The sequence below is a fragment of the Gymnoscopelus microlampas genome (genome assembly GCF_963454915.1).
Source record: "Gymnoscopelus microlampas genome assembly, chromosome: 15".
NCBI lineage: Eukaryota > Metazoa > Chordata > Actinopteri > Myctophiformes > Myctophidae > Gymnoscopelus > Gymnoscopelus microlampas.
Genome location: NC_139952.1, coordinates 27,631,458 through 27,656,575, shown reverse-complemented (window position 1 = coordinate 27,656,575; position 25,118 = coordinate 27,631,458). Strand labels below are relative to the sequence as shown.

Genomic DNA, 25,118 nt, shown 5'->3' with positions numbered 1-25,118 from the left:
CTCTCGAGCCAAAAGGTTTGGGAAGCACTGGTGCTGTTCCATCACTGTAAAATCCGGAGTGTTCATTTAACTCTGAGTGTGTGTGTACACAAACGTGTAGCTACATTGTCACGCTCTCAGAGTTACTCACCCATGAGGTCATCCATTTGTACACTCAGAGTTAATAACACTGTCTGTCACACTCAGACTTAGGATGTTATTAGTTACCAGCAGTGGTGTAAAGTAACTAAGTACATTTACTCAAGCAATGTACTTAAGTAAAATGTTAAGTATTAAGGTATGTTTTACTTTACTGGAGTATTTGATCTGCTATTTTCAAAATATGTATACATTTGAAAAGTTGTGAAATGGGACATTCTGCATAATGAGTACTTTCTACTTTTGGTACTTTAAGTACATTTTGATACCAATGCTTTTGTACTTTTACTCAAGTAAATTTTGAATTCCGGACTTTTACCTGTAACAGAGTATTTCTACATTGCAGTACATGTATTTAAGTAAAAAATGCGAGTACTTTTTCCACTACTGGTTATCAGGCAGCAGCTAGATGACTGGTTGTTGCACTGGTCTGCTCCCGCGGGTCTGAGAAGGTAAGAATAACCTTGTATTGCTCATATGCGCACCTGTTGATGATTGCAGGAGCCGCTGGTTTCAGTTCATTCAACCTCCTCTTGTGTGTTGGCTAGTGAGGCGCGTCCTAGCGAGACATGACAGAATGGGTTTCATTTGGTGCCGGCCTGCGCGCGCATACTGGTTCTTATCAGTGTGACGTCGTCTGTTAAGGGGTCTATAGTCTTCTTTTCAATTATTTTCTTTTTTCTTATTTTTAGGTATTAAAAATGTCTTAAAAGTAAGTACTTAAATTGTCACTGGGGACCCCTCCAAAATCATGTGGGGACCCCCTGGGGGTCCCGACCCACAGGCTGAGAACCAAAAATGGTCTCGTAGTCAAGATCTCGTTCACGCAGACTCAGTAGTATAACGTGCACACTACAACTGGAATCAACTATCTTTACAGGTTGCAGATCCGGTGTAGTACGGATACGGAACAGGACTGTGTGCATACATATGTTTGACGAGCATTACCGGATACAGTAGGCGGGCGCTAGACCGGATCTGCACACTGAGCAGCAAATAGAAACCAGGCTTTCCTCGCGTGGGCCCATATATTCGCAATGCACCACGGTACTTCCTTTCTCTCCGAGGCCATATTGGGGATACTTCACTGTAAGATGAGCTCTGAGTTTTAAGATAAAACTACCCCCATATCTGTCCAGCTTGTCGTTCTGTCGGTGTTTATGTGTTAACGACACATTTCTGCTTCCATTTGTGTTAAACTCAGGTTGGCCGGATCGGACTAAACAGCAAAAATGGTGGCTGCAAAGAAGGCGGTGAGTCCCCCCGCTCCGTCGAGGCAATGGCTGCCTCTCTTCACGTGGAAACGTTGTTGCCTACCGGGCCCTCCGTTAGCATGTTAGCTCCGTAGCTAAACACGTTGCTTTAAAAACCTGTCATTCATACCCCTTTATTGATACGCCGGTTGTGTTGGTTGTGTCTGAATTAGTTGTACCGACAAGTGTTCAAATGAGTTCATTTCGATGTAGGCAGCAATGCACGCTGATATTAGCTTGTAGTAGCATAGCCTGCAGCTAATGTTGATCAATGGTGACGTTCCTTACTAAGTGGATGTACTGTCAGATTCTAAACACTTTTAGACGCATTTAATCGTTGCATTGTTAATTGGAAAATGCAAAACAGACGGAGCTGTTTCACATGAATGATGACATTGCATGGTACACCAGTGTTAGATCATTTTAACTCTTGAGTATAAAGCTGTAAGGGTCCTTTATTTTCTTTTTACGTTTGTATACTTAACCTTTTAAATTACCAAACCAGCCTCTATTTGAATTGGATTAGTGTGCGAATCTTTATCTATAATAATCTATAATTGGGGGACCTCTGTTCCAGCAGTGGTTTCGTTTGAACTGTTTCCCATTGGTTAAGAATCCTATCACTGTCACTCGTTGTGTGCGAATCCTTCGGAGGGCTGACGGACCCTCAACAAAATGGTCCAGTTTGGCACTACTGGTTCGCTATATGAGAGCCAGTCGGAGCTCAATTGAGCTGACCACACTGTCTGGTCAGTTCACCAGTGCTCCATTGGCAACATTGTACCCACTACCCATATCTCACAAGGGATCCCCACGTACATGAATATGGGCTGTAATATGAAGATAGGATATATAATGGATATATTAAAACTGAGAATTTAATTGCTGTAGGAATCTGACTTCTGTTGACCATCATGTGGTAGCATCTCTCATGGTACTGAGCCATTTATTCCTCCTGTCTTTAGAAAAAGTCCATGGAGTCTATCAACTCCAGACTCCAGCTGGTGATGAAGAGTGGCAAATACGTGCTGGGATACAAACAGTCCCAAAAGATGATCCGCCAGGGCAAAGCCAAGCTGGTCATCCTGGCCAACAACTGTCCTGCCCTCAGGTATCTAATGGCAATTTAACATCAGTAATCAGTATCAATAAACATGAACGCTCAGCTGTTAAAGGAGTTGTACAAGGATAATGTCATTTGCACTTACACATGGTTGAAATTTAACCCAATTATGAATATACATTGTAGATGTTTCTGAGAGACTGTGAGGGCAGTAAATTATGTGTGTGTGTGTGTGTGTAAGGTTATCTGGCATGTTGAGCCTTTTTAATTTGACATTACTGCAGAACCTTATACAAAGCATAGTACTGTGGTTTTATTGTAGAGGAAGTCTTTGGATTCCATTCATATGAAAATCAACTTGCAGACATGAAATTGCTTTAGATGGAGGTTATTTGTTTGTCCATATTATGTTTACATGCATTTTAAAGCCTGTGCTGATTTGAAATGTTTTGGCAAATAGTTCCTGTAGAGAATACATTTACAAACTAAATTCAGGTATCATGACTCAACTGCACAATAACATTTGGCCAACATTCACTAAATGATTCCAGTAAAATTTTAATAACGACTAAATAAACTAAGTTTTAAGATTAAATCAATTAACTGTAAAATTGGCAGTAAAAGCTATATGTACAGTGTCCGGCAGTGTTTCATTAGTACTGTTTTACATTATTTTGACATCGTATCACTGTCATCATGATCATGCAAAAGATATGATGCAGAGAAGTTCTGAACTTATTTCCTATGAATAATAATTGGGGGACCTCTGTTCCAGCAGTGTTTTCGTTTGAACTGTTTCCCATTGGTTAAGAATCCTATCACTGTCACTCCTTGTGTGCGAATCCTTCGGAGGGCTGACGGACCCTCAACAAAATGGTCCAGTTCGGCACTACTGGTTCGCTATATGAAAGCCAGACGGAGCTCAATTGAGCTGACCACACTGTTTGGTCAGTTCACCAGTGCTCCATTGGCAACATTGTACCCATATCTCACAAGGGCACCGCACGTCCATGAATATAGGCTATACGTGTTGTATTATTAGCAGTTAGATAATAGTTCATATTTCTAATAGTCAAATCTTTTGTCCTTACAGGAAATCTGAGATTGAGTACTACGCTATGCTGGCTAAGACTGGTGTGCACCACTACAGCGGCAACAACATTGAGCTTGGCACAGCTTGCGGCAAATACTACAGGGTTTGCACATTGGCGATTATTGACCCCGGTGAGTTCCCTTCTGGAAGTGTGTGGAGTAGACATGACTACATGTGGTAGCTGTTAACCATGCAATCCTGAAAGAAGTTACGCTTTATAGTTTTGTGTTGTATGTCATCAACGAAGAAATAGCATCTACATAATGTTATGGACTGGTTCCACATTATTCCACATTTTCAGAAGTCTGATCACAATAGGGTTGGTCTGTATATACATATAACCTGGAATTTGAAAGTTCTTACCGTATCAATGTTTTTTACCATATTTGCACCCTCTCTCCTTGCGTACACGCCTCACGCAAAATATTGATTGGCTTTATGTGATGTTCCACAGTCTAAAAGATGACTATAGTTATAACATTGATAGGACTCTGTTTTACATTCTTTTGACCTTGTATCACTGTCATTATAATATTTGGGCTAAAAATGTAGTAATGCAGGGACGGTCTGAACTTATTTCCTATGAAGAATAATTGGGGCACCTCTATTCCAACAGTATTTCGTTAGGACAGTTTCCTATTAAACATCCTATCACTGTCACTCCTTGTGTGCGAATCCTTCGGAGGGCTGACGGACCTAGCAACAAAATGGTCCAGTTTGGCACTACTGGTTCGCTATATGAGAGCCAGTCGGAGCTCAATTGAGCTGACCACACTGTTGGTCAGTTAACCAGTGCTCCATTGGCAACATTGTACCCATATCTCACAAGGGCACCCCACGTCCATGAATATGGGCTGTAATATGCAGATAGGATATATGTGTTGTATTATCTATTTATTAATCCATTTCCCGTTGCTTCCTCCTGCAGGTGATTCTGACATCATCAGGAGCATGCCAGATCAGCAGCAGCCTCCCCAGTAGAGCTGTATCCATATTGTTATAAATAAAGTTGGTGAAATGGTATCTATTGCCTTGTCGTTTCTATAAAATAATTTTAAAGACTCCATCCTTAAGTCCTCATGGTCATTTGAAGTATTACAATTACTACAATTACTTAAAGCGAATAGCAGATGGTGTTTGAACTGAATGGCTTTAAAGTACAATGAAAGTGAATATAACCTATCACATCTAATACTTGGTTGATAGTATATCCTTTGCTTGCAATAACCCATGGACATTACAGCTGTTTCATTCTTCTGTTATGCTTTTACTGCAGGCTCTATTAGTTGTTTAAACGTATTTGGGTTGGTCTAGTCAAGTGAATAGTGATCAACTTGGACAGACTAAATCCTTTGGCAGTGTGTTGTCAGTCACATGTTCAATACTTTAGTTTATCTTAAAATTGGGTGGTCTATAAAAGATGATCCATGTTCAACAAATTCATATAAAAGCTGACATCTGGATCTACCATTTGTACATTGTTTGGTCAAATGTAAGACTGTTGTTTACCTCTCCTGTTTACAGTCAGTCTGCAGCATGTCCACTAGAGAGCAGTAGCGTTCTCTTCGTTAGACCTGGTTACTCTGATGCAGCTGGCTGATATGTCCTCCAGCCTTGGCAAAGCTGTTTGAAAAGTCAGTGAATTAATATCACATTGATATCATTTCTTCTTCTTTTCGTGTCTTTGAAGCATGTGGTTATATGACAGTTTCCCATTTCTTTACACAGTCCCATTATTATTGAACTCTGCAAGATCTTTTAAGCTGCACTGGTTGGGTAGTAGAGGGCAGACAAGGCAGTGCTGCAACAAAGTGTTTGGTAGAATTAGCAGGTAATAGCAAGTATTACTTGACAGGGATCGCGACGTGAACGCTTCTACCTTGATATCATATAACTGACAGCAGAACTGTTGAATAAGAACATTTTGGAACTGAGAAATCCGATTATTAAACACTTTTAACCTGACATCCTTATTTTGGGCATGTCATGGATGAAAGAAAATAAGGTTGATCTACAAACTCCCAGTGCTACACATGATATTGTAGGTTGTTTGTTTTCACTGCACAACTTTTCTGTAGAAGATACTTAGACTTGGATACTTGTATTGTGTCGATACTTCAATACAGAAGATATTGCAACGCAACACCTGTATGATGTTCATGGTCAGTGACTTGCTCACAGTGTGGAAATATTCGTTGTGGAAACGTGTTAAATGGCTAACGGGGTATATGTCTCTCCAGCTCTATAATAAACAGAAAAAATGTTTTCTGGTTTCATCCAATCAGGAGAACTCATGGCATATAGGATGAACAAGTGAAATTGGAAGTGATGAAACGAATATATGAGCAGACTATGGAAGTGGAACACTGCACCAAAATTAGAAAACACTTGTAATCCATTAAAAAAGTTATTTTCTGTTTATTAAAGAGATAGGGAGACACCCGTTACTGTACAAACACTAGATCTTATCGGAATGTAGAGCTTCAACGTTTTTACATTTGTTTTATAAAAAATACCACTCAAGGCACCTTTAATCTGTTACTATAAAGAACTGAGGAACTGTCATCAGCATGGGTTCTGGGCACACCAGACCCCCTCATAGGGACCAAGCATTCAGACCTGTGCCATTATCTTGGTGTACGTCACACATGCACTCACCCACTTGTGGAGAATATGATGAAAGATTGTGCCAAAGGTAATTCTAATTTCCATGTTATGTTACATTTAATTGACAACGTTTTCTTTATCTTTATGACTCATCTGACTATATTGCTTTTTTCCACATCTGTGTAGACCATTTGTAATGAGGGGTTTATGCTATTATGGAAAATATTAATATTCCACTCCGGGTGAGGTGTAGGGAATTTATTGAAGAAGATACAAGCATAAAAACAGCAGCATAACCCAAGCCTCCTGGCCTGGCCACTCCTCCAGCCCCAGCAGGGCAGAAGCACCCCAGAGTACCAATCTCAGACACTTCTTATAATTGTCCACTCTTAACAGATGCCGTCCTTGAATGTCATATTCTATGTACAGGCATGTTACACTTTACACAACATCAATGGTATTGCTGACCCAGCCAGAAAGAGAATAGTGAAGTGGAAAATAGACCTCGGAGCAACTGTTGACTAGATCCTAATGACAGCAATAGGAGCTTGTGACAAGACCCCTACTGTGAAGTTATACACTCTACGGTCCAAATACAATTAGAAAAGAAATTATTTTGAACCGAATGGCATTCAAAAAGTTCTATAACAATGCACTGCAGCCTTACTATAACATCCCTCTCTAAGTAGTTGTTCACTTCTTGCTGACAGTCTGATCACATCCTGCATGGCAGGATCAATCACCTGAGGAAGAGTTGCTCTTCTGTTTTTCCAAAAATACTGTATCACAATAATGCATGAGCATCATCATCATTGATTTTCATCCAACCCAATTTTTACTAATGTCTTTCCAATAGATTGAAATACAGATATTACATATCACTGTTCCTATTTGAAACACTAAGCCAGTTCAATTGTTTTGTGTCTGAAACTCCTGCCATCCATGTCTGAATAATGAACCCTATTTCATTGTCACTTAGATCTGTTTCTATTGCCATCTTGATCCAAACTTGATGCATGATAGGATGTTAATCATGCAGCGTATGGAAGCAAATGCATTTGTTATGTTTCTTCACTCAGTTATTCAGATGTTCCTTTAATGTGTCACTCATTTGTGTATATATAACTGTTAGCCCTAAACTGACCATAGACTGGCCCATTCAAATGATGTCCCTCTAGTATGAAGCTGCCAGAGCTATTGGAATGTTACAATCACAGCAGCAGTTGCATAATACCTGTGCCAGCTAGTTGGCTGGCACAGAACCTGAGGGCTCCTCGTGGCATATGTGTGGTACAAATGGCATGTGGTCCTCCTGCCAGTACAACAGTGACACTTAGTACATTTGTAACATAATAGGGTGATTACTGGAATGATTTGCTTACCTTGTCCATGACACAGTGAGGGATATTAGTTTTATCACTTTCCCCAGAGATACAGTATGCATGATCCACAGCACAAATTGGCAACTCAAGAAGACCGGCTTACACCATTAATGCATAATGAAAAAGAAAAATAATATTAAAAAAAAAGAAAAACTGTCTACTGCTGAAAAGTATTTGAAAAACAAGCTGTTCAATATGAACCACCATTATCATTTCTAGAAAGGGATAGATTAGTCTATTGGTGAATATACCAAAAGGTTCTGAAGAGTAATGGAGTCTCACAAACTGCTGTATCTTGCAAATTTCCAGGGCAGGGCTCTAAGGAATTAAGGCCACGTCCGTCCGTCCACTTTGTGCGAAACATAACTCAAAAACAACTGACTGATTACAATGGAATTTGCTGTGCACCTCAATATTCCCCAAATTATGCCCCTACTAATTTTGGTGACCCCATGTTTTTCTTCTAGTGCCACCCTTAGGTCAAATTGCACTTTGTAGTTTTTATTTTATTTTCTTGTTATTATAGTACTTTAAAGTTGTTGCTGTTAGAATACATGTTAATCATTGAGTGGTGCTGTATACTCCTCTCCTTAATTTCGGCACTAATAATAATCTTACATTTTCCTTTTTTTCCCTTTGCTAGTCAGCTCTCTCAAGCATGGCAATGTCAGTCTGTTCAAATCACTTCGGTCTGGTTAGGTTGCTAGCGGGGGCTTTTAAACTCTTGGTCTTGGTGTCTCTCTTTTCATGACTCAGTGTTGATCCCTGCAGGGAAATTCAAAGTTTTCAGGATTAGTCGTCAAGGATTTCCTCCCTAGATTGAAACCCTGACCGCCCCACAGGGAGCAAATAAAATACACAGTGACAGTTAGAGATAATATAAGCTCACCGTCATCCACTGAGTGATTTGGCCTAGTTTTTCCACTCGTTGCCTACCTAAGCCTGTTTCTTGATTTCCAATTAAATCAATTGAGATCATCCCATATGATCTGAGCACATGCAGAGGATACCCAATACCAGTCGTGGAAGGTAACTAAGTAGTAAGTGCATTTACTCAATTACTGTACTTGAGGAAATTAGCCATTCCGCATAAAGAGTACTTAAAGTATATTTTGATGCTAGCACTTTTGAACTTTTGAACTCAAATAAAATGCTGAATGCAGAGTATTTCTACATTGTGCTATTGCTGCTTTTACTTGAGTAAAACATCTGAGTACTTTACCACTGCCTAACACAAATGATGTTGATGTTGCTTGTGACAGAGTACATTCAACTGTGTTTGACTTGGCAAGGGTCAACAAACAACATCAATAGCAACCATAATGATTAGGCCTACGGCTCCCATTTTATTTCTACAACACTATACTCTGTAGTATAGTAGTGGGTCCAGACATCCCCAGCACAGCACAATGTGTAATAACATCCCGGGGTGCTACAGTATGCTGCATGGAATATAGATTACTGCACTAGGTTTAATACTGGAAACTTTACGTTTCCCATACACAACACTGACTGATGATGATGATTGTTATTGATAATGCCTCAGCTGACATTTCACTGGACAGTGTGGACGTAATGTGCTCAGTGCTCACACACACAAATAATTACATTATTGATTATGAACTGTTTTGAACTGTGATGTCCTATGACAGCAGTGTTCTATTCTGGACAGGAGGACAGTTGTAGTTCATAGATCTTGTGAATACTATTTAGTGTCTGTATTGTTGGGTAACATGACCCCTGAGCTCACATCATCTATTATTCATAGTATATTATTTATAGCGTCTGGGAAGAGGTACTGAACATAGTAAATGTAATTTGATGCCTGTTCCAAGGACCAGACGACTCTGAACTAGCTCAGGGTTGACCATTGCTGGACAAACTTCTCAGAGAGAGAAAATGGCCCATATGTGACCTACTTATTTTTATTCTCCAGTTACGCTGGCAGAAAGTAGGTGAGTGTGTCTGGCTCCTGTCAGGCCCAAGGTAATGCCAGGCTCCATTTTGTGGCAGAAGAGATGGAAGCTTAAATCCCTGTTGATCCGTTGGCGCTGTCGTTACTCTGCCGGCTCAGGGATTGTCAGCCATAAAGGGCAGCCAGGCGGGCACGTGCGGATGAGCTGACGACTCTCAATTCATCATTCTGTGGAAATGGACCACTGGAGTCAACTTGCTATACAGGCCAACAGAGATACTGTGAATTATAGTGATGCTCTGTGAACGAGGTCAAGCGGTTTTAGCAGCTATATGGATTGAACAAAGTCCATTTTTATGTGGAGTATATACTATATATATATGGAATGTGATTAATGTCGAAGATTAAGCTGAAATATGAAGTCTGAACAGAGTGGTTGTGGTGAATGCGAACTGCTATGGGCTGAATTTCTTGCCATGGAATCCTTCTCTAAATCATCCTTGAGTGGGCCTGGGACATTCTATTAATCTCTAACATAAATTAGAATCTCTAACTCAGTTCCACACTAAGAAAAAATATATATATTTTCTTCCTGATGGGAAAGATGTCATCCAACATGTCACTGCAGCTATCAGTGAAACACAAATAGTAAACCCCATGACATTAGTCACATGACTAATGTCCCATACCAATACCAATACCTGGTGACCTGCGTTTTATGCATCTGGATGCCTGCCTCAGAGACATTACATCAGAACAAGAAGATCAGACCAAAACCCAACTTCATTAGTGGTCAGTCTCTCCAAGGCTATTTATTTATTCATGACTGCATCCTGGCTGGGAAAAGATACACAAAACTAAATGTTTTTCAAGAGTCTGTTGTTTCTCTCTATTCCATACATGGTTCTCTCACACATTTCCAACCAGCAACAAAATGAATAAACTGGTAATCAAAGAGATACGGCCAACATCTACTGCTTGAGGGTTTTATTTGTCAGAATTGAAGTAGACATGGGCCCATGCAGATCCAACAAGAGCGATGTGTGTGGCAATCAACAATAGATGGACAGTGATGGAGAACAGTCTTAAGTGATTCTAAAAGGAAGTGCCACAAACCTACTGGGTTGAGATTAACCTTCAATCACATCAGAAACAATGTCAAGAGCGTGTCAGTCACATTAGATTAGATAATGTATATGAAATGTTTAGACACTTGTTCCTTTCATAGTTTAGAAGCCCACCCAGGCCAGGCTGTCCAGCGACATTAGAACCATCGAAAATAAACAGGAATATACAGAAAACAGATTTTCAATGAGCTCATATGGTCTTTAACCACTTAAAACCCAATAATTATTTGACCGTATTCCCAAGGGCTTGACACAAAATATCTTTGCCAAAAATCGCAGATCTACAAGTTCACAACGCACCGCGTTGTGATCTTGTAGGTCAGTTATTTCCAAATGTTCGCCTCCCCCAAATAGGGACGCTAGGGTTAAGTGGTTAAACACGTCGTGAGCTAGCGACAGCATCACGATGGAAAATCAATCAAATAGGAATATACAGCAAACAGATTTTCAATAAGCTCACATGGTCTTTAAAGTGCACATTTTGTCTACAGCTTTGTTCAAACATTGTTGGATTTGCAGAAGCGGTGGTCATAATTCACACTGGTACAATGACAAGAGGGCTCAACCAATGGCTACAAACTATAATATTCGTATTTAAAATGCATAATACCGCTACAGTACTTGTATTACTACTAAGCCTAACGAATTGTTGAAGGAGCTCTTGGTTGCATAGCTTTTTGAGTTTTTATTGTTAATGTAATATTATTGTCTACACAGAGCCAATACATAGGTCGGAAACTAATTGGCTATAGAATATATAGCTAATTGTATTTGTTACATAGTTTTAGTAATGCTGGACCATTTGCCCAAATAGTTTCTAGGCAGTAATTTACTAGCTGCATCTTGTGCTACGTACTACACTACAGTAAATCAAAGCATTAAGATTCCTATCCCATCATTTCAAAAGCTCACCAGCACAGAACTAAAAACCAAATGATATCACTGCATGTGCAAAACAAATGTCTCCACAGACAAAGACCCTTGGAGTAACATCATGACCTAACACAAAATGCCCTCAGTCCTGCTAAGTTAGCTCTGCTAAAAGATCAGATTAAACACCTCCATGTAAAAAGAAAAGACACAAATGACATTGCTGTCCATGGAACAGATATCTAAAATGGACACATTCTTACCTCTGAACATTTACATATATACGGTAATACTTTTATTCACGGTCTATTGCTTTGAATATGTGTTGGGATTTGCATGTGCATTTAAAATCTGAATGTCGGCGTAAATCAAAGATGTCTGTAATAAGTGCTTCAACACATAAAGGTAATTGATTTATGCTTTTTCGCCAAAGCATAAATTAGGCTTAAACATTAATAATTTGCAACTCTTTGATTCTTTGTTTGCACTTGCAACAGTGCTGAAAATGACAAGAGAGCAAACTGCAATAGATTAGTTGCAATCGTTGGGTGACTGATTTTTCTTTTCAATCAGTGTGTTGCGAGGTTTACAGACATCGTGTTACATGGTACAAATGGAAGACGTCTTAGTGGCTATTAGTCAAGGTACTCTTTTCAAGATTTTCCATTTCCTATGGGACATACAGTATTACTTGGTTATGCAAATGAATATTCTATCACAACAGGATATATCCTCTCACTATTCAATTCTTTTCCCCTCCATTTTCTTTTTTTACTATTATACGTACAAAAGATTCTTACAAAAATACCCCCATCGTTACATTCATAGAGGGAATTCGTCAACTTTGAAAAACAAAAGTGCTCTTGCATAACCGATCACGCTTTCTCTCTCTCTTTGACGCTTGTTAAATCGTTGCTGTTTCTCTCGCGTTTAGTTTTCTACACGAGACCACAAGGAAGGTTCACAGTATCGGGGGTTAAAAAGTTGATTGGCCAGACCAACGGGCATTTCAAACACAGAAAAGTGCAAAATGAAACTGGGGCGGATTGTGCCAAAGGGACTTCACTGGCGTGTCCAGCTGCTTCACCCTGGGGCGGGACAGTGGCTGCTGAGAGGGAGCCAAGGAGGGCATCTCAAAGTCACTGCGATACCGGGGGTGTCGGGGGGTGGGTGGCACGACACGTGTCAGGAGTGGGATGGGGGGATGGGGTGGTAGAAGCATAAGGAAGGACAGAGTAGAGGACGACAGTGGCTCAGAGCTGCCCTAATCTAGTGTATTGTCAGATTACCATCCTCATGTTTACCAGTGGCGAGGAAGGGGGGTTGGTGATATCATAAGTCTGAGACCTGAGACCACCAGTGTTGAGGACATTTGGACTTGCTTGCAGTGCTTGAGGGCCAGCAGTGGAAAGGAAAGAGATGTAGTATGCAGGTCTGTAGGGCCTGGGTACGCGGTAGGGTTGCAAGGTCTAGCATCCAGCGGCGAGGCGAGGGCGTCTCCTCATGCTTCTATGTACCGTGGAGGAGGCTCCTTGGGCGGGATGGCGATGGCCTCCTCATATGGTGGCAGAAGGACCTGAAACCCCAACATCAGAGGATAATTAGTTCTACTGTTTGGCCCCTCAAGAGCTAGAGGGTTTATGGGAGCCACTGTCTTCCTATTAGGAAGTGTTTTTTCTTTTATTGTCGGAAGTGTAAAAATATTTTCTCATGACCCATAAAAACCAGGTCCAAAAATGACCCAAAAAGGGGGGAAAAACATCCCTTTAAAATAAAAAAATAAAAAACAGAAATTTACAAAGAAAATACTGTTTTCACTATTTTTTTCATTTTTGGAGAAATATCGAATTTGTTTTTGGTTGCCTATAATGAAGGTAAGAAAGGAGAGTGGAAGAGTCGAGTAGAGTTGCCGTGTAAAAGGTCTGTCCTCCTCAATGCTGTTAATTTAAACAATATTTATTGTTTAAAGTTTGTTACTGTTACTGTTTATTTAGTGATCAGAGAGATGGAAAGACAGCGTGCGTGCGTGCGTGCGTGCGTGCGTGCGTGCGTGCGTGCGTGCGTGCGTGCGTGCGTGCCAGAGAGAGAGAGAACATGCTCCCAGGGGACAGAACTGTGAACCAGGCAGTGAAAGCGGGTTAACATCACTAGGAGGACAAACACAGGCTATTACGTAATGTGTCCAGAAAAGAAGAGGATGGAGAAAAAGAGGAGTGGGGGCAGGGTATAAAGAGAGAGAGATAGTGATGTTGTTAAAAAGAGTGAGACCCGAGCCTACGCATGTTAATGGCATTTATATAAAAAGGTACGGTGGAGAAGCAGCGACTTATTGTTTGAGGCAACAGGGAGCTATTTAGACACCCTGGGTCTTTCTATAGTAACTAGACACAGAGGACGTTCTGTATTGACTCAAAACTCTTGTGCCATAATGACACGCCACTGTGACATAACATACTGTAGATAGAGATACAGTGTGTATAGCCATATTGTGGTACAGTAGTGAATACTATTAAACAATTAGCCATGGTCTAGGTCTAGGAATCTGGCATAGGTCGGGCTCTAGTTGAAGGTTGCCATGAGCAAGGGTGAACGGTAAGGGACTCCATCTATAACAGTGAAGATGGGTGTGACAGAGATTAGAGTATTATATCAGTGTGGAGGATTACACCTGGACGGACAGACAGACGGATGGAAAGAGTGACGTACTAAAGCCTTCTCAAAAGTCCTGAGTCATCGCTAAGAAGGATGACGTGTGACTCCGCCCACCTAGCCGTTCACAGCCAATCCCCTTGGTATAGCCTATCTACTGCTACCTACAACATCAATGTCCCCTCACCCACTACCAATAGGATAAAGCAATGCGATTACACAGAGTTAAACATCTCTAAATCTAAATCTAAATTTCTATTTAGACAATATGTAGTTAAACACTTAATCCGGATAAAGAATGTTTTTGTTTTGTCTGTGCAAATGTTCGCCTATAATGACATGGGACACCAGGGTTAAAGTGGTAGGCTAGGGTCCGATATGGAGTGGGGTGGGTTCTGTAAAGTTGAATATATTTTACAATTTTGTTCTACTCATACATTTCTAAATGCCTAATCTATGAATAAAAAGCTGTGGTCAGACAGTCTAACATTTCTGTTACACTTTACATTACAGTGAATATTTGGAAGAATCTCACTCATCTGAACCCCATGGTACCCATGGGGTTCAGATGGTGAACTGAAATATTATCCCCCTAACCTGGAAGAACCTCATATGATAACTTGACTGAAGGAGCCATTGCTCACATTTAACAAAAAAAATTATCATTACATATTTCAATGCTTTTATGAGAGTTCTGTTAAAACCTCCAGTCTTAGGGTCTGGGGTAAATGAGGTTCTAGTTTATTTATTCATTTTACTTTTAGAAGATTAAGGAGGAATATGATTGAGGCACTGGTGTACTGCTATGAGGATCGCTCAGATGCATATGACAAAGTGCCTCACAACATGAATTAGTACATAGTAGTAGACTCTGTAGACACTGTAATGTAAAATCCTGTAATGTAAAGTGTTGCCTAAAATCCTTACCTTGTGCATTTAGTGGTATCAACTCATTGAACTGCAATAACATGCAAAAATAAACATAGCCTCTATTTTAGTCATGCTAGCTAGGCAAACAAGTCTCACAGTTGCTGCTAGTACTGTAGCTATTTTTTATTTCTTTTTAACTTTTGTCACTAATGACAATTTTCAAAACCTTATTTTAAATGAATCATCTTTAGCTAAAATCAACTGGATAGTACTAGTCATAACGGTGATAGCATCGTTAAGTACATCTGAACCTGTGAGAGCATGCCCATCCCTAACCCTGCAGTGCATGTACGTGCCTGCAGTATTATGTTTTGTGTAAATGCAAGCATGCCTACATGCATGTGTGCCTATTCTATGCACAGGCCAGTAAACACACATACACTATGACTGTGCGTCATATCACAATCCGGCAAGGGTGCTGCAGTGTTATGTCCTTGAGGTGAGGGGGAGGGGTGGGTACTCACCGTGGTGTCATTGGTGGTGACGTAAACGAGGACCTCAGTGGTGCCCCTGCCACTTACATATCTATAGCAGTTCCACACGCAGCCAATCAGATAGGCCTGACACGGGAGGAGGAAGAAATACAATACAGACAATGAGCTGAAATGGCATCACTGCTGCATGTTAGCATTACAGCACGGCTGTCAACTGACCCAAGAAATGACATTCGACTTTTAATCTTTAAAATGTTTCCATTATATTTCATCATTATTAGTAGCAGTAGTAATAGTATATTTTGTGTAAAAATGCTGCACATAGTTCATTACCAGATGTACTGTGATACTGATGGTAAGAAAGTGTGGTTCTTAAACTATCAAAACTTGCTAACTGAAAAAAGTCCCAAGTACCCGTCTTTTCTCTGTAAAGCCTTTCTTGCAGCAAGGCTAGGTAGGTCTGACTTGGCAATAGAACAGGAGGTTCTTTGTATATGTGTGTGTGACTACCCTGCTGGGCTGCTTCCCTTGCCAGCAGTAACAGCAGTGGCCAGCCAGCCAGCCAGCCAGCCAGACAGACAGACAGACAGACAGACAATGCCATCTGGTGAGGTGACCTCTCTACTGTGAAGGGAACCTTCTGAGGTTTTGCCACAACGGTCCAATTTACATTTCAGACACTAATATCCAGCGTTGTGCTTCACTTAAACAGTCCCACACTTGACTGACAACCTCCCGGGTTTCAGAACACAAAACTAAACTTGGATGTTAACCAGACAGTGTAATGTTCTCTCAGCAGAACATTACAGATTACAGATCAGATTTTTTTGGCATGTTGGCATCAAAAGTATGTTTTCAAGCCAATATGTTTGTACTTTTACTCAAGTCACATTCTGAGTATTTTTATATTGTGGTATTGCTACTTTTACTAAAGCAAAACCAAACGAAAAATACTAATTTTTACCAGGAAGTATATATCCAACAAATCCAGGCTGGATTCTATTATTACACTCCCCATACCATCTGCTCAACTGTTCAAAATGTCCCCTTTGTTTTTGGAGATAAAAAAAAAACAAAAACCTTCCAGACTGATTATGTAAAATCCTGGGACATAATAATGCAAAGTGCTACTGCTTTTGGAGCTGAATTATCTAGCCTGTTTAATATTTCACTCTCCCACTCTTTTCCTCTCTCTGCATTATTCTGTACCTTTCTTTCACTATACTTCTCTTCACTAATCCAGGCATTAATAGCTCCTTGATTATAGCATCTCCTTCTATCTTGGCTTGGCTCTATTCTACTCTTACCTGTACCTATCATGTGTGTTATTCTGAAGCCCGATTCATACTTGTCGGTCTGATATGGTCGACGTTCGACGCCAAGCGACGGAGCATAAATTAGGCATTAATGCTGTTGTTGCTCTGAATTTTCCACATGGGGTTCAAGAAAGATTTATCTTATTTCATTGTATCATTATGTCCCCTCCTGTCTCCATTTCTCCTTCCTGGCCAGAGGCTGTTTCTAGATCAGTTTTCAGCGGTCAGCTGGAAGGTGATCTGGTTGTGGTTCAGAAGGCCTGTGCTGACAGCCAGGCCTTCCTCGAGGTTCCGTGTCTGTTTATTAGTGGTGGACAGTAACTAAGTAGCTTACTCGAGTACAGTACAGTAAATTTTGAGTATGCTCATTTATTTATTTTTTAATAAAGCTAAAGCTCAAGTCTTTCAGTCTGTTACATTTCAAATAGAAATATTGTACTTTTGGCTCTGCTAAATTTCTAGGAAGGGACTCTTGGGACCCAAACTTACAAAAATATATTATGAATGAACTACTATTTGAAATACAGTGAAAATAGCAGACCTACAAGCTCACAACATTTTGAAATGTCTGTGTTTGTTTGGGAAATTTCAATACAGCAGTGCATTGATATTATCAAGAAAATGTACTTTGTATTTTACTTGAGTACTTTGTCCACTACTGCTGTTTATGCTCCAGGATGAGGAAAAAATGTACTTAAGTGTACTCAAGTAAATGTACTTTGTTACTGTCCACCACTGCTTAGCATTCACAGCTGAGCCACACTCAGCTCAGACCGAAACAGTGCTCTGTTGTTCATTTCTTCTATGTGTTGCGCTTTGGTATCAGTGATGTCCCATTGCTGACAGTACCATGGTTATTATAGTTTTGCATTTTTCATGAGTTTTTATTTCGTTTAGAATTTTAGTTTTCAATTTCAGTTTAGTATATATTTTTTAAAAGATTTTAGGAAAGTTGTTTTGACAACATGTTTAATGCTGATATTTCAGCCGATGAGCAATTAAAAAGGTCTCCTTTTATGCTTTGTGTGACATAGACCTTTCCATGCCGTCTTTTCTACGTCTTTTATTTTCCTGTGGTCATCTCCTATCACAACCTAACCTTACCTTTGACGTTGGACAATATTGCATTGAACATTTTCTAACTCAATTCGAGAAGGACAGAGATGAGAAGTGACTTGATTTGATTTGTACAGATGACTGCGAATTCCTGTCACATCTCCATCCCCCTGCGCAGAGTTGTGACTGGCGAGTCACGCATGTATTAAGAGGAATCAGCCTGACTGGAGTGTGTTTCCTGTTGTCCTTGCTGTGCCGGCTCTCTTGACTGTACTGTGTTCATCCTATTAAAAGCAACCGATGACAGGCGCGGGTGCAACGCCGGATTCATCATCTGCACTGTATGGCTTATGTTCCTTCCAGATGGGCATTGGGCACGGCATGAGATTTGACTGCTTGGTTCGTATTGGAATAATATTGATTAAAACTTGACTGAGTGTGTGTGTGTGTGTGTAAGCGCACGTACAATTATATAAGTAATTATACAATCCAGGTCTGTGATGGGTTTGAACAGCAGGGGGTTGAAGAGACTTAATTACCTTGAAGGAAAGGATGCAGCCCACGAAAAGCAGCACTGCAAAGACTAGGCACACGTTGTTGGTGGACATGATGTCCTCTTTGTAAGGGAACGTCCCCGGCTGGGACGGACAATGGTTAAGGAAGAGAGAGAGAAAAGGAGAGAGATTTGTCAGACAATAAATTAAATGAAGTGCAGCTCAATGTAAGAGTCTTCCTTAGCCTAGAGTGTTAATTTAACTCTGAGAGTGTACATTTATACACTCTCAGAGTTACTCTCAGATGGGGGGTAGTAGTTAATCGAGCTAATCGATTTTAATCAAATATAATTAAGAAATGATGAATTGTAATAGATAACCGATTTTCCAAAGAATACTGAAATAGCAAAGAAGAGCAAAAATAGCAGATCTACAAGCTCACTACGCATTGCGATGCATTGGGAACTTGTAGATCTGCTATTTGTGCGCAACACTATTGTACGCCAAAGTATGAAATAGGGCTTAAGTGGTTAATCAGACTAATCGATTTAGTCAATTTAAAACAAATCTATTCAAATTCTTTCGAATAGATTTCTATTCGTTGATATACAACATATTAAAATTAAAAAAAGCCCTTCTCGATTATTCGATTAATCGAAAAGGTAATCGATAGAATAATTGCTAAGAAGATAATAAATTGCAGACCTATTCATACAGTGTTCTCAGGGACCCTGGGTCATTGTGCCAGTTAGTGTGCAGATCACATTAACATAGACCTAAATCATTTATAATGTCTCACTCACCAGCTGCTGTAGGTAGTCCTGTACTGTGTTGGGATAAACCACCACGCTAATGGCAACCAATGTGTTAAGGGCAAAGTCAAAGACTTGGTAGCAGAAGAATGGAATGATCCAGGCCGCATGTTGCTGTGGAGAGAGAGAGAGAGAGAGAGAGAGAGAGAGAGAGAGAGAGAGAGAGAGAGAGAGAGAGATATTACAGAATCTATTTGGTCAACGTCATCGGCATCTGATTCAAGTTTGCTTGTGAACATTTCACATTTCTATGGTGTTTTTCATTACCTTGTATGCGCCATATGTTGCCATGCCACATATAAGGATCATCAGCAAAGATATTGCGGTGGCTATGCATATGTCTGTAGGGGAAAGAAACAAAGCAAAAATAATAATAATGTTAGAAAACATAATCTGTTTTGCTATTATTACTGTAGCTCTCAAACTGTCTTGGGAAAAACAGAGACATTTCACAGTTGGCAGTGAATAATTGTTATGCAGGAGGGACTACAGTACATTTAATGGCACCCCTCAGTTTTCTAAACTGTCTGAGTGATGGCTTAGAGAGAGAAGTATTCAAAGTTTGTAAAAAATAAAATAAAAATTAAGCTATATATAAATATATAAAGCTATAACAACATCCCAGCATGGTACTGTATGGATTTAGAATCTGCAACCTTTCTTCCCGTAAGCCTTGGTACTGCACATGTTTAACAAATCAGCACACAGAGCTGTTTCTATGGATACCAAGACATAATTGGATTTCTACATCACACATTTGACACTAGGTACGTAGGTGCCATCTGTAACGTCTTCAGAAATCCGCTATTATCGGCCTGCTGTCCCACTGCTAGAATGATGTTTGATCTTTCTATTACAGAAATATGGATTAAATCTCAATCAATTGTGTCCAGTGACCCTTAACTAATAGTCTTACTGTATGGTTCAGTAAGTCATGTTGATCAGTATGATCACTAGTTTTCAACATGTGGCCCGGGGACCCCTTGGGGTCATTGGGGGGTTCCAGGGGTCCTTCAGGTAAATGATCGATAATAGGAGTGTATATCTGAGTGTACAAAAGGAACCAAATGGACCCATAGCAATACACTCTCAGAGTTAAAGTAACACTGAAGATTTTACAGTGTAGATTAGGGTCCAAGAGATAACAATCTTATCAAATGGCGATCTATGACGTAATGCATATCTATCTCGGGTAGATATGTTTATGAAAAATATATTAGATTTTTTTTTTGTCGATTCGTTGATAGATGAGAAAGAAAAACAAAACAAAAGAAAAAAAAACATTGATTAACCTACATGAGCAACATTGAGTTGGTTATAGGTTCTAAATATGGGTTTCGATATATTCATTCTTATATATTCTTAAGGTGACGTTTTGCTTGTGCTAAACATAACGACTCGTTATGATGACATCATGACAATTTGAGCAAATCCAAAGCAGTCTTTATGTAACGACAATAGTTGCCCACTCACATGTGTGCTAACTGAACCAACCAGTCCATGACCCCTCCTTACAACCAGTGGTGTAAAGTAACTAAATACACTTACTCAAGTACTGTACTTAAATACAACTTTGAGGTACTTTTACTTTACTTGAGTATCAAATTTTTAATACAGGACTTTTACTTGTAATAGAGTATTTATATTGTGGTATTGCTACATTTACTACTTTTACGTAAAAACTCTGAGCATTCTTCCACCACTGCTTACAACTGTGATAATTACAGAACTGACACTTTGCCAAGAGCCAATGATGATATTTGTTGCTGTTAAGCGGAAACCTTGTATGTCCAAAATCGTTTGTTTTCAGGAAATGGAAAAAATAACCTGTGTTCCAATGGATACAGTTTAGTTTAGTTATTATTTAGTCTTGTTAATACTAAAAAAACATAAAAAGATGAAATATGGAGATACAGAGGTTTCTGTCCGAAAGCAAATATGCCACCGTCTTAATCTCCTATTATGTATACATGCATGCACAGAGACACACGCATGCACACGCACACGCACGCGCACGCACACGCGCACGCACACGCACACACACACACACACACACACACACACACACACACACACACACACACACACACACACACACACACAAACACAGTGATTGAATCATGAGTATTACTGACGTCTGCCTTTCACAAAACCAAGATACTACGTCATCACTCTTTCTCCCCCTGGTCTTCCTCTCAACCCTCTGGCTAAAGCTTCATCAGCAGTATTGCGAGCTGGACTGCTGGCAGTTGGTTTAGTCCAGTGATCCCCAATTTTTTTTTACATTGAATATTATTATTATTTTTATTCATTTATGAAATTATTTTGAAAAAACGTGGAATTTGTTTTTAATGTATGAAAAGTTGAACATATTTTGAAATAATAATAATAGTTAAATGTAGTAAAGTAAAAATAAAGGGACATTTACTTGTGAGTCGTGGCTCATAAAAATAGGTCCACGACCCAAAAATGGGTCCCAAAATAGAAGAGATATTAGAGAGTGTTATGCATACAATAATGAGGGCACAGATTCCATGCCACAGTGACCCACATTTACACACATACCTAGCCACATGTACATTAAATAAATGAATAAATACATGAAAAGAATACAAATAAAATAAGAGCCCCAAGTCACTTCTTCAGTTAAATCTGCTATTACACATTAAAATGCTTCACTATAATGTACCCTTCATAAGTCATTTAGCAGACGCTTTTAAGCAATTAGGAAACTCATTAAGCAGACTCATAAACCATGCACTGCACATTCATCAAGAATTCTAGTATCAATACAACTTGGGTATAGGGTGTTTTATTTCTGCAATAACTTGAGCTTGTTGCACAATAAATCATGGAGACCTTTAAAATTACTATTAACACTATTATTATTATGATTGCTATTATTCTTTATCTAATCTAATCTTGATCTGACATCTGACAAGCATGGGATTAGAGACACTCACTTGCATCATCCATAACATCTATGTCGGTGCCCAACTCGGTGCTGGTCAGATGGTAGCGGTACTGGACTGGGTCGTTGAGAGCCGACAACAGGATAATTAGGACCACTGCATTTATGAGCTGTGGGAATAGTGAAGAAAATGTGGTGAAGTCAAAAGGAGTGGAATAACTCTTTAATCACATCAACGCTATATACTTAGATGACTGGAGTCCCCCAGGGGTCTATACTAGGCCTTCCGTTGTGTGCTTGTAGACGTGGCTATTTTCGCCGAATGTTTGCCCCCAGAATAGGAGGGATATAGTTTATTTGTTCAGTTGCACTACTTTCAACCTGCCATACCTTTTTGGGGAATGTTATCATAAGCAAAACATTTTTTTTTAAATAAAAAATAACTTAAAGGACCACTTCACCCATTTTCAATCTATCTTCATATAATTGTTCCTCACTAACGCTCATTATATGTTACTCACTTTGTCTCATTGATGGTCTATGGACAGTTAAGAAACCTCTCTACCAAGGACATCATCGATAGGGATTCTTGTATTAATAAAAAAAAAATGTTTTTCAAAAGTTTGAAATCTTGTTTGAAGTGTCCAAAACCGGCCTATCATTGATGTCATTGGTAGGCAGGTTTCCGAACTGTCCACAGCCCTCCTCTGAGACACAGGCCGAGTAGACGGAAATGGTGCCATCTTATATTGAGCATTAGTAAGGACCAATTAAATGGTTGAAAATGTGTGAAGTGCTCCTTTAATAGCAGCTCTACAAGCTCACAAAGCGTCTGCTATTTTCACCACATCACACTAATACGATGAAGTAAAATAGGGCTTAAGTGGTTAATTCATTATTGGACCTAATTTACATTTTGTCATTATTGTATGTCACTATTTTAAAAATGCTTTGTGTTTTTGGTTTGAAAATCTGCTGTTTTCGGTAGTAGGCTGATATATAGCCTAAGTCTCACACATGGATTCATTCAAGCATTACCTTTAGTGATGAAAAATATGTAAAGTTAGTTCATATAAAAAGCTTACAATGAACAGAAGAGAGTCAAATGACAGATCTTATAATCATGGATTTAATTTCAGTAGAAGTAAAGCTAGCCTACTGCAATTGAGCTGTGTGATGATTTGAGGTAGGTAGGGCTGGGTCTCCTCACCTCACCTCATACCTTGATATCAATATTGTGATGATAAGTGTTGGCACTTTCACAATGAGACTTTTGATAAAATAATCATCAGTAATTCCTATATAATAACTAAGTGGATAAAGAGAAATAATATAACAGCTTAAAACAGCCAGGTAAATTCAGGAAATTACATCACTTTCACAATCAGGAAAGGACAATTATGCCATATCCAAAATCCAAAATGAAATATTATATAAAATATTTTAATGACAGTTTCTGCCCACAAGCCTACATGGGAATGGAAACTGCCCAACATGAACATAGATCAGTGAATGTTTGTTGTATGTTAGGCCACACTTGTTATGATGAGAGAAGCTTTACTCTCTGCTGTTTTCTACCCTCAACCTGAGGACATTGCTGACCAATATTAATAGAATCCCAAAACAGGATGTCAAGTGACGTAAAGGTCAAGGATTTACCTGGATTAATGCACTCTTTTTAAGACTCAGGGGTTATCCCAGTCTGCTTTTAGACTTATTTTAGAAGCAAAACTCTCATTTAGTAACACATTTACTGCTTGTCATTCTAATGCTTAATGCATTTATTAGCTAATTATTTGCTAAATATTTAAGGACAGGCTAAATCTGTTTTCTTTTTGGATTCACTGGACATTAATGGCCAGAAGAAGAATGGGAACTGCTGAAATACAACAGGGGGAACCCCCCACCCTCTTTCCCCAACATGGATGTATTTTTAAAATAGTTTAAAAATCTGTAAAAAATCAGTGGTGGAAAAAGTACTCAAATGTTTTACTTAAGTAAAAGTATCAATAGTGCTATGTAGATATACTCTGTTACAAGTAAATGTCCTGTATTCAAAATGTACTTGAGTAAAAGTACAAACAATTTTGGCATCAAAATATACTTATAAGGTACCAAAAGTAAAAGTAGTCATTAAGCAGAATTTCCCATTTCTCAAGTTCAAAATGTATATAAAATCTTTTGAAAATAGCAGATCCACAGGCTCACAATGCCATTGCATTGTGAGCTTGTAGATCAGCAATTTTCAAATGGCCTAATCTAAATCTACAAAGTAACTAGGTAACTAAAGTTTTCAAATAATTGTAGTGGAGTAAAAGTACAATATTGTCCTCAGAGATGCATGTAGTGGAGTAGAAGTAAAAGTATAGAACATTGGAAATAGGTCCAGTAAAGTAAAAAACAATAACTCAAAATTGTACTTAAGTACAGTACTTGAGTAAATGTACTTGGTTACTTTCCACCACTGGTAAAAAAAAAAAAAAAAAGAAATCTACATCTGCAGATTTGACATAACGTTTCTTCTTACCATATACCATATTCCCAGAATAATGGTGCCCGTCCGTACGTGACAGCAGAGGCAGCAGCTGGTCGAGTACCACCGGTCCCACGGGGAAATCATTGTTTTATTCTTTATTATCCAAAAAAATACCAAAAGCTAGTTCATGAATGCGAGAAAAAAGGAACAAAAACAAAGGCTACTGTATCCTGAAATGAATCAGTGGAGCCTTGGTTGTGTGTCACGACCGACACATTCGCTGTGTGTGTTGTGTTGAAGATCTACGGTTATTATTTCCGACTGACTGGCAAACAGTGGAGCGACCGTTAATCTGGTTCATCCCGGTGTCACAGGGAAATTGGTGACCCTAGTGAATACCGTGCCTCGTGTGGTCGCTGTTGTTGCAATCGGTACATTGATCATAATAATCATGTTGAGATAAACCAAGGTGGAAAATGTGTCTAATGTCTAAAATAATAATATGTATAAAATGTCTAGGCCTAACTAAGCAGTGGTGTAAACAGTGTTGCAATGCTGAATTGGAGCGTGGTTGCGCTCTATTTCGATGACG

The 25,118-nt window shown here is 39.3% G+C and overlaps 2 protein-coding genes across 3 annotated transcripts; one reads left to right on the top strand and one right to left on the bottom strand.

Annotated features, from left to right (window-relative positions):
- Window positions 1-1,169: 1,169 nt before the first annotated feature.
- rpl30 (ribosomal protein L30) lies at window positions 1,170-4,570 on the top strand. 2 transcript variants are annotated; one of them, XM_084080602.1, is made up of 5 exons: window positions 1,170-1,232; window positions 1,343-1,391; window positions 2,357-2,502; window positions 3,548-3,678; window positions 4,476-4,570. In XM_084080602.1, exons 2-5 carry the CDS (start codon window positions 1,371-1,373, stop codon window positions 4,526-4,528), a joined length of 351 nt encoding a protein of 116 aa, XP_083936728.1. In that variant the 5' UTR covers window positions 1,170-1,232; window positions 1,343-1,370; the 3' UTR covers window positions 4,529-4,570. The 2 variants fall into 2 exon arrangements, with proteins under 2 accessions (XP_083936728.1, XP_083936727.1); XM_084080601.1 differs by having other exon boundaries at window positions 1,193-1,227.
- Window positions 4,571-10,430: 5,860 nt separating this feature from the next.
- On the bottom strand, window positions 10,431-24,872 carry laptm4b (lysosomal protein transmembrane 4 beta). The gene is made up of 7 exons (XM_084081410.1): window positions 24,578-24,872; window positions 22,103-22,220; window positions 19,407-19,480; window positions 19,131-19,253; window positions 18,373-18,471; window positions 15,492-15,587; window positions 10,431-13,024 (listed from the first exon to the last, which is right to left on the bottom strand). Exons 1-7 carry the CDS (start codon window positions 24,668-24,670, stop codon window positions 12,950-12,952), a joined length of 678 nt encoding a protein of 225 aa, XP_083937536.1. The 5' UTR covers window positions 24,671-24,872; the 3' UTR covers window positions 10,431-12,949.
- Between the last annotated feature and the right edge of the window lie 246 nt (window positions 24,873-25,118).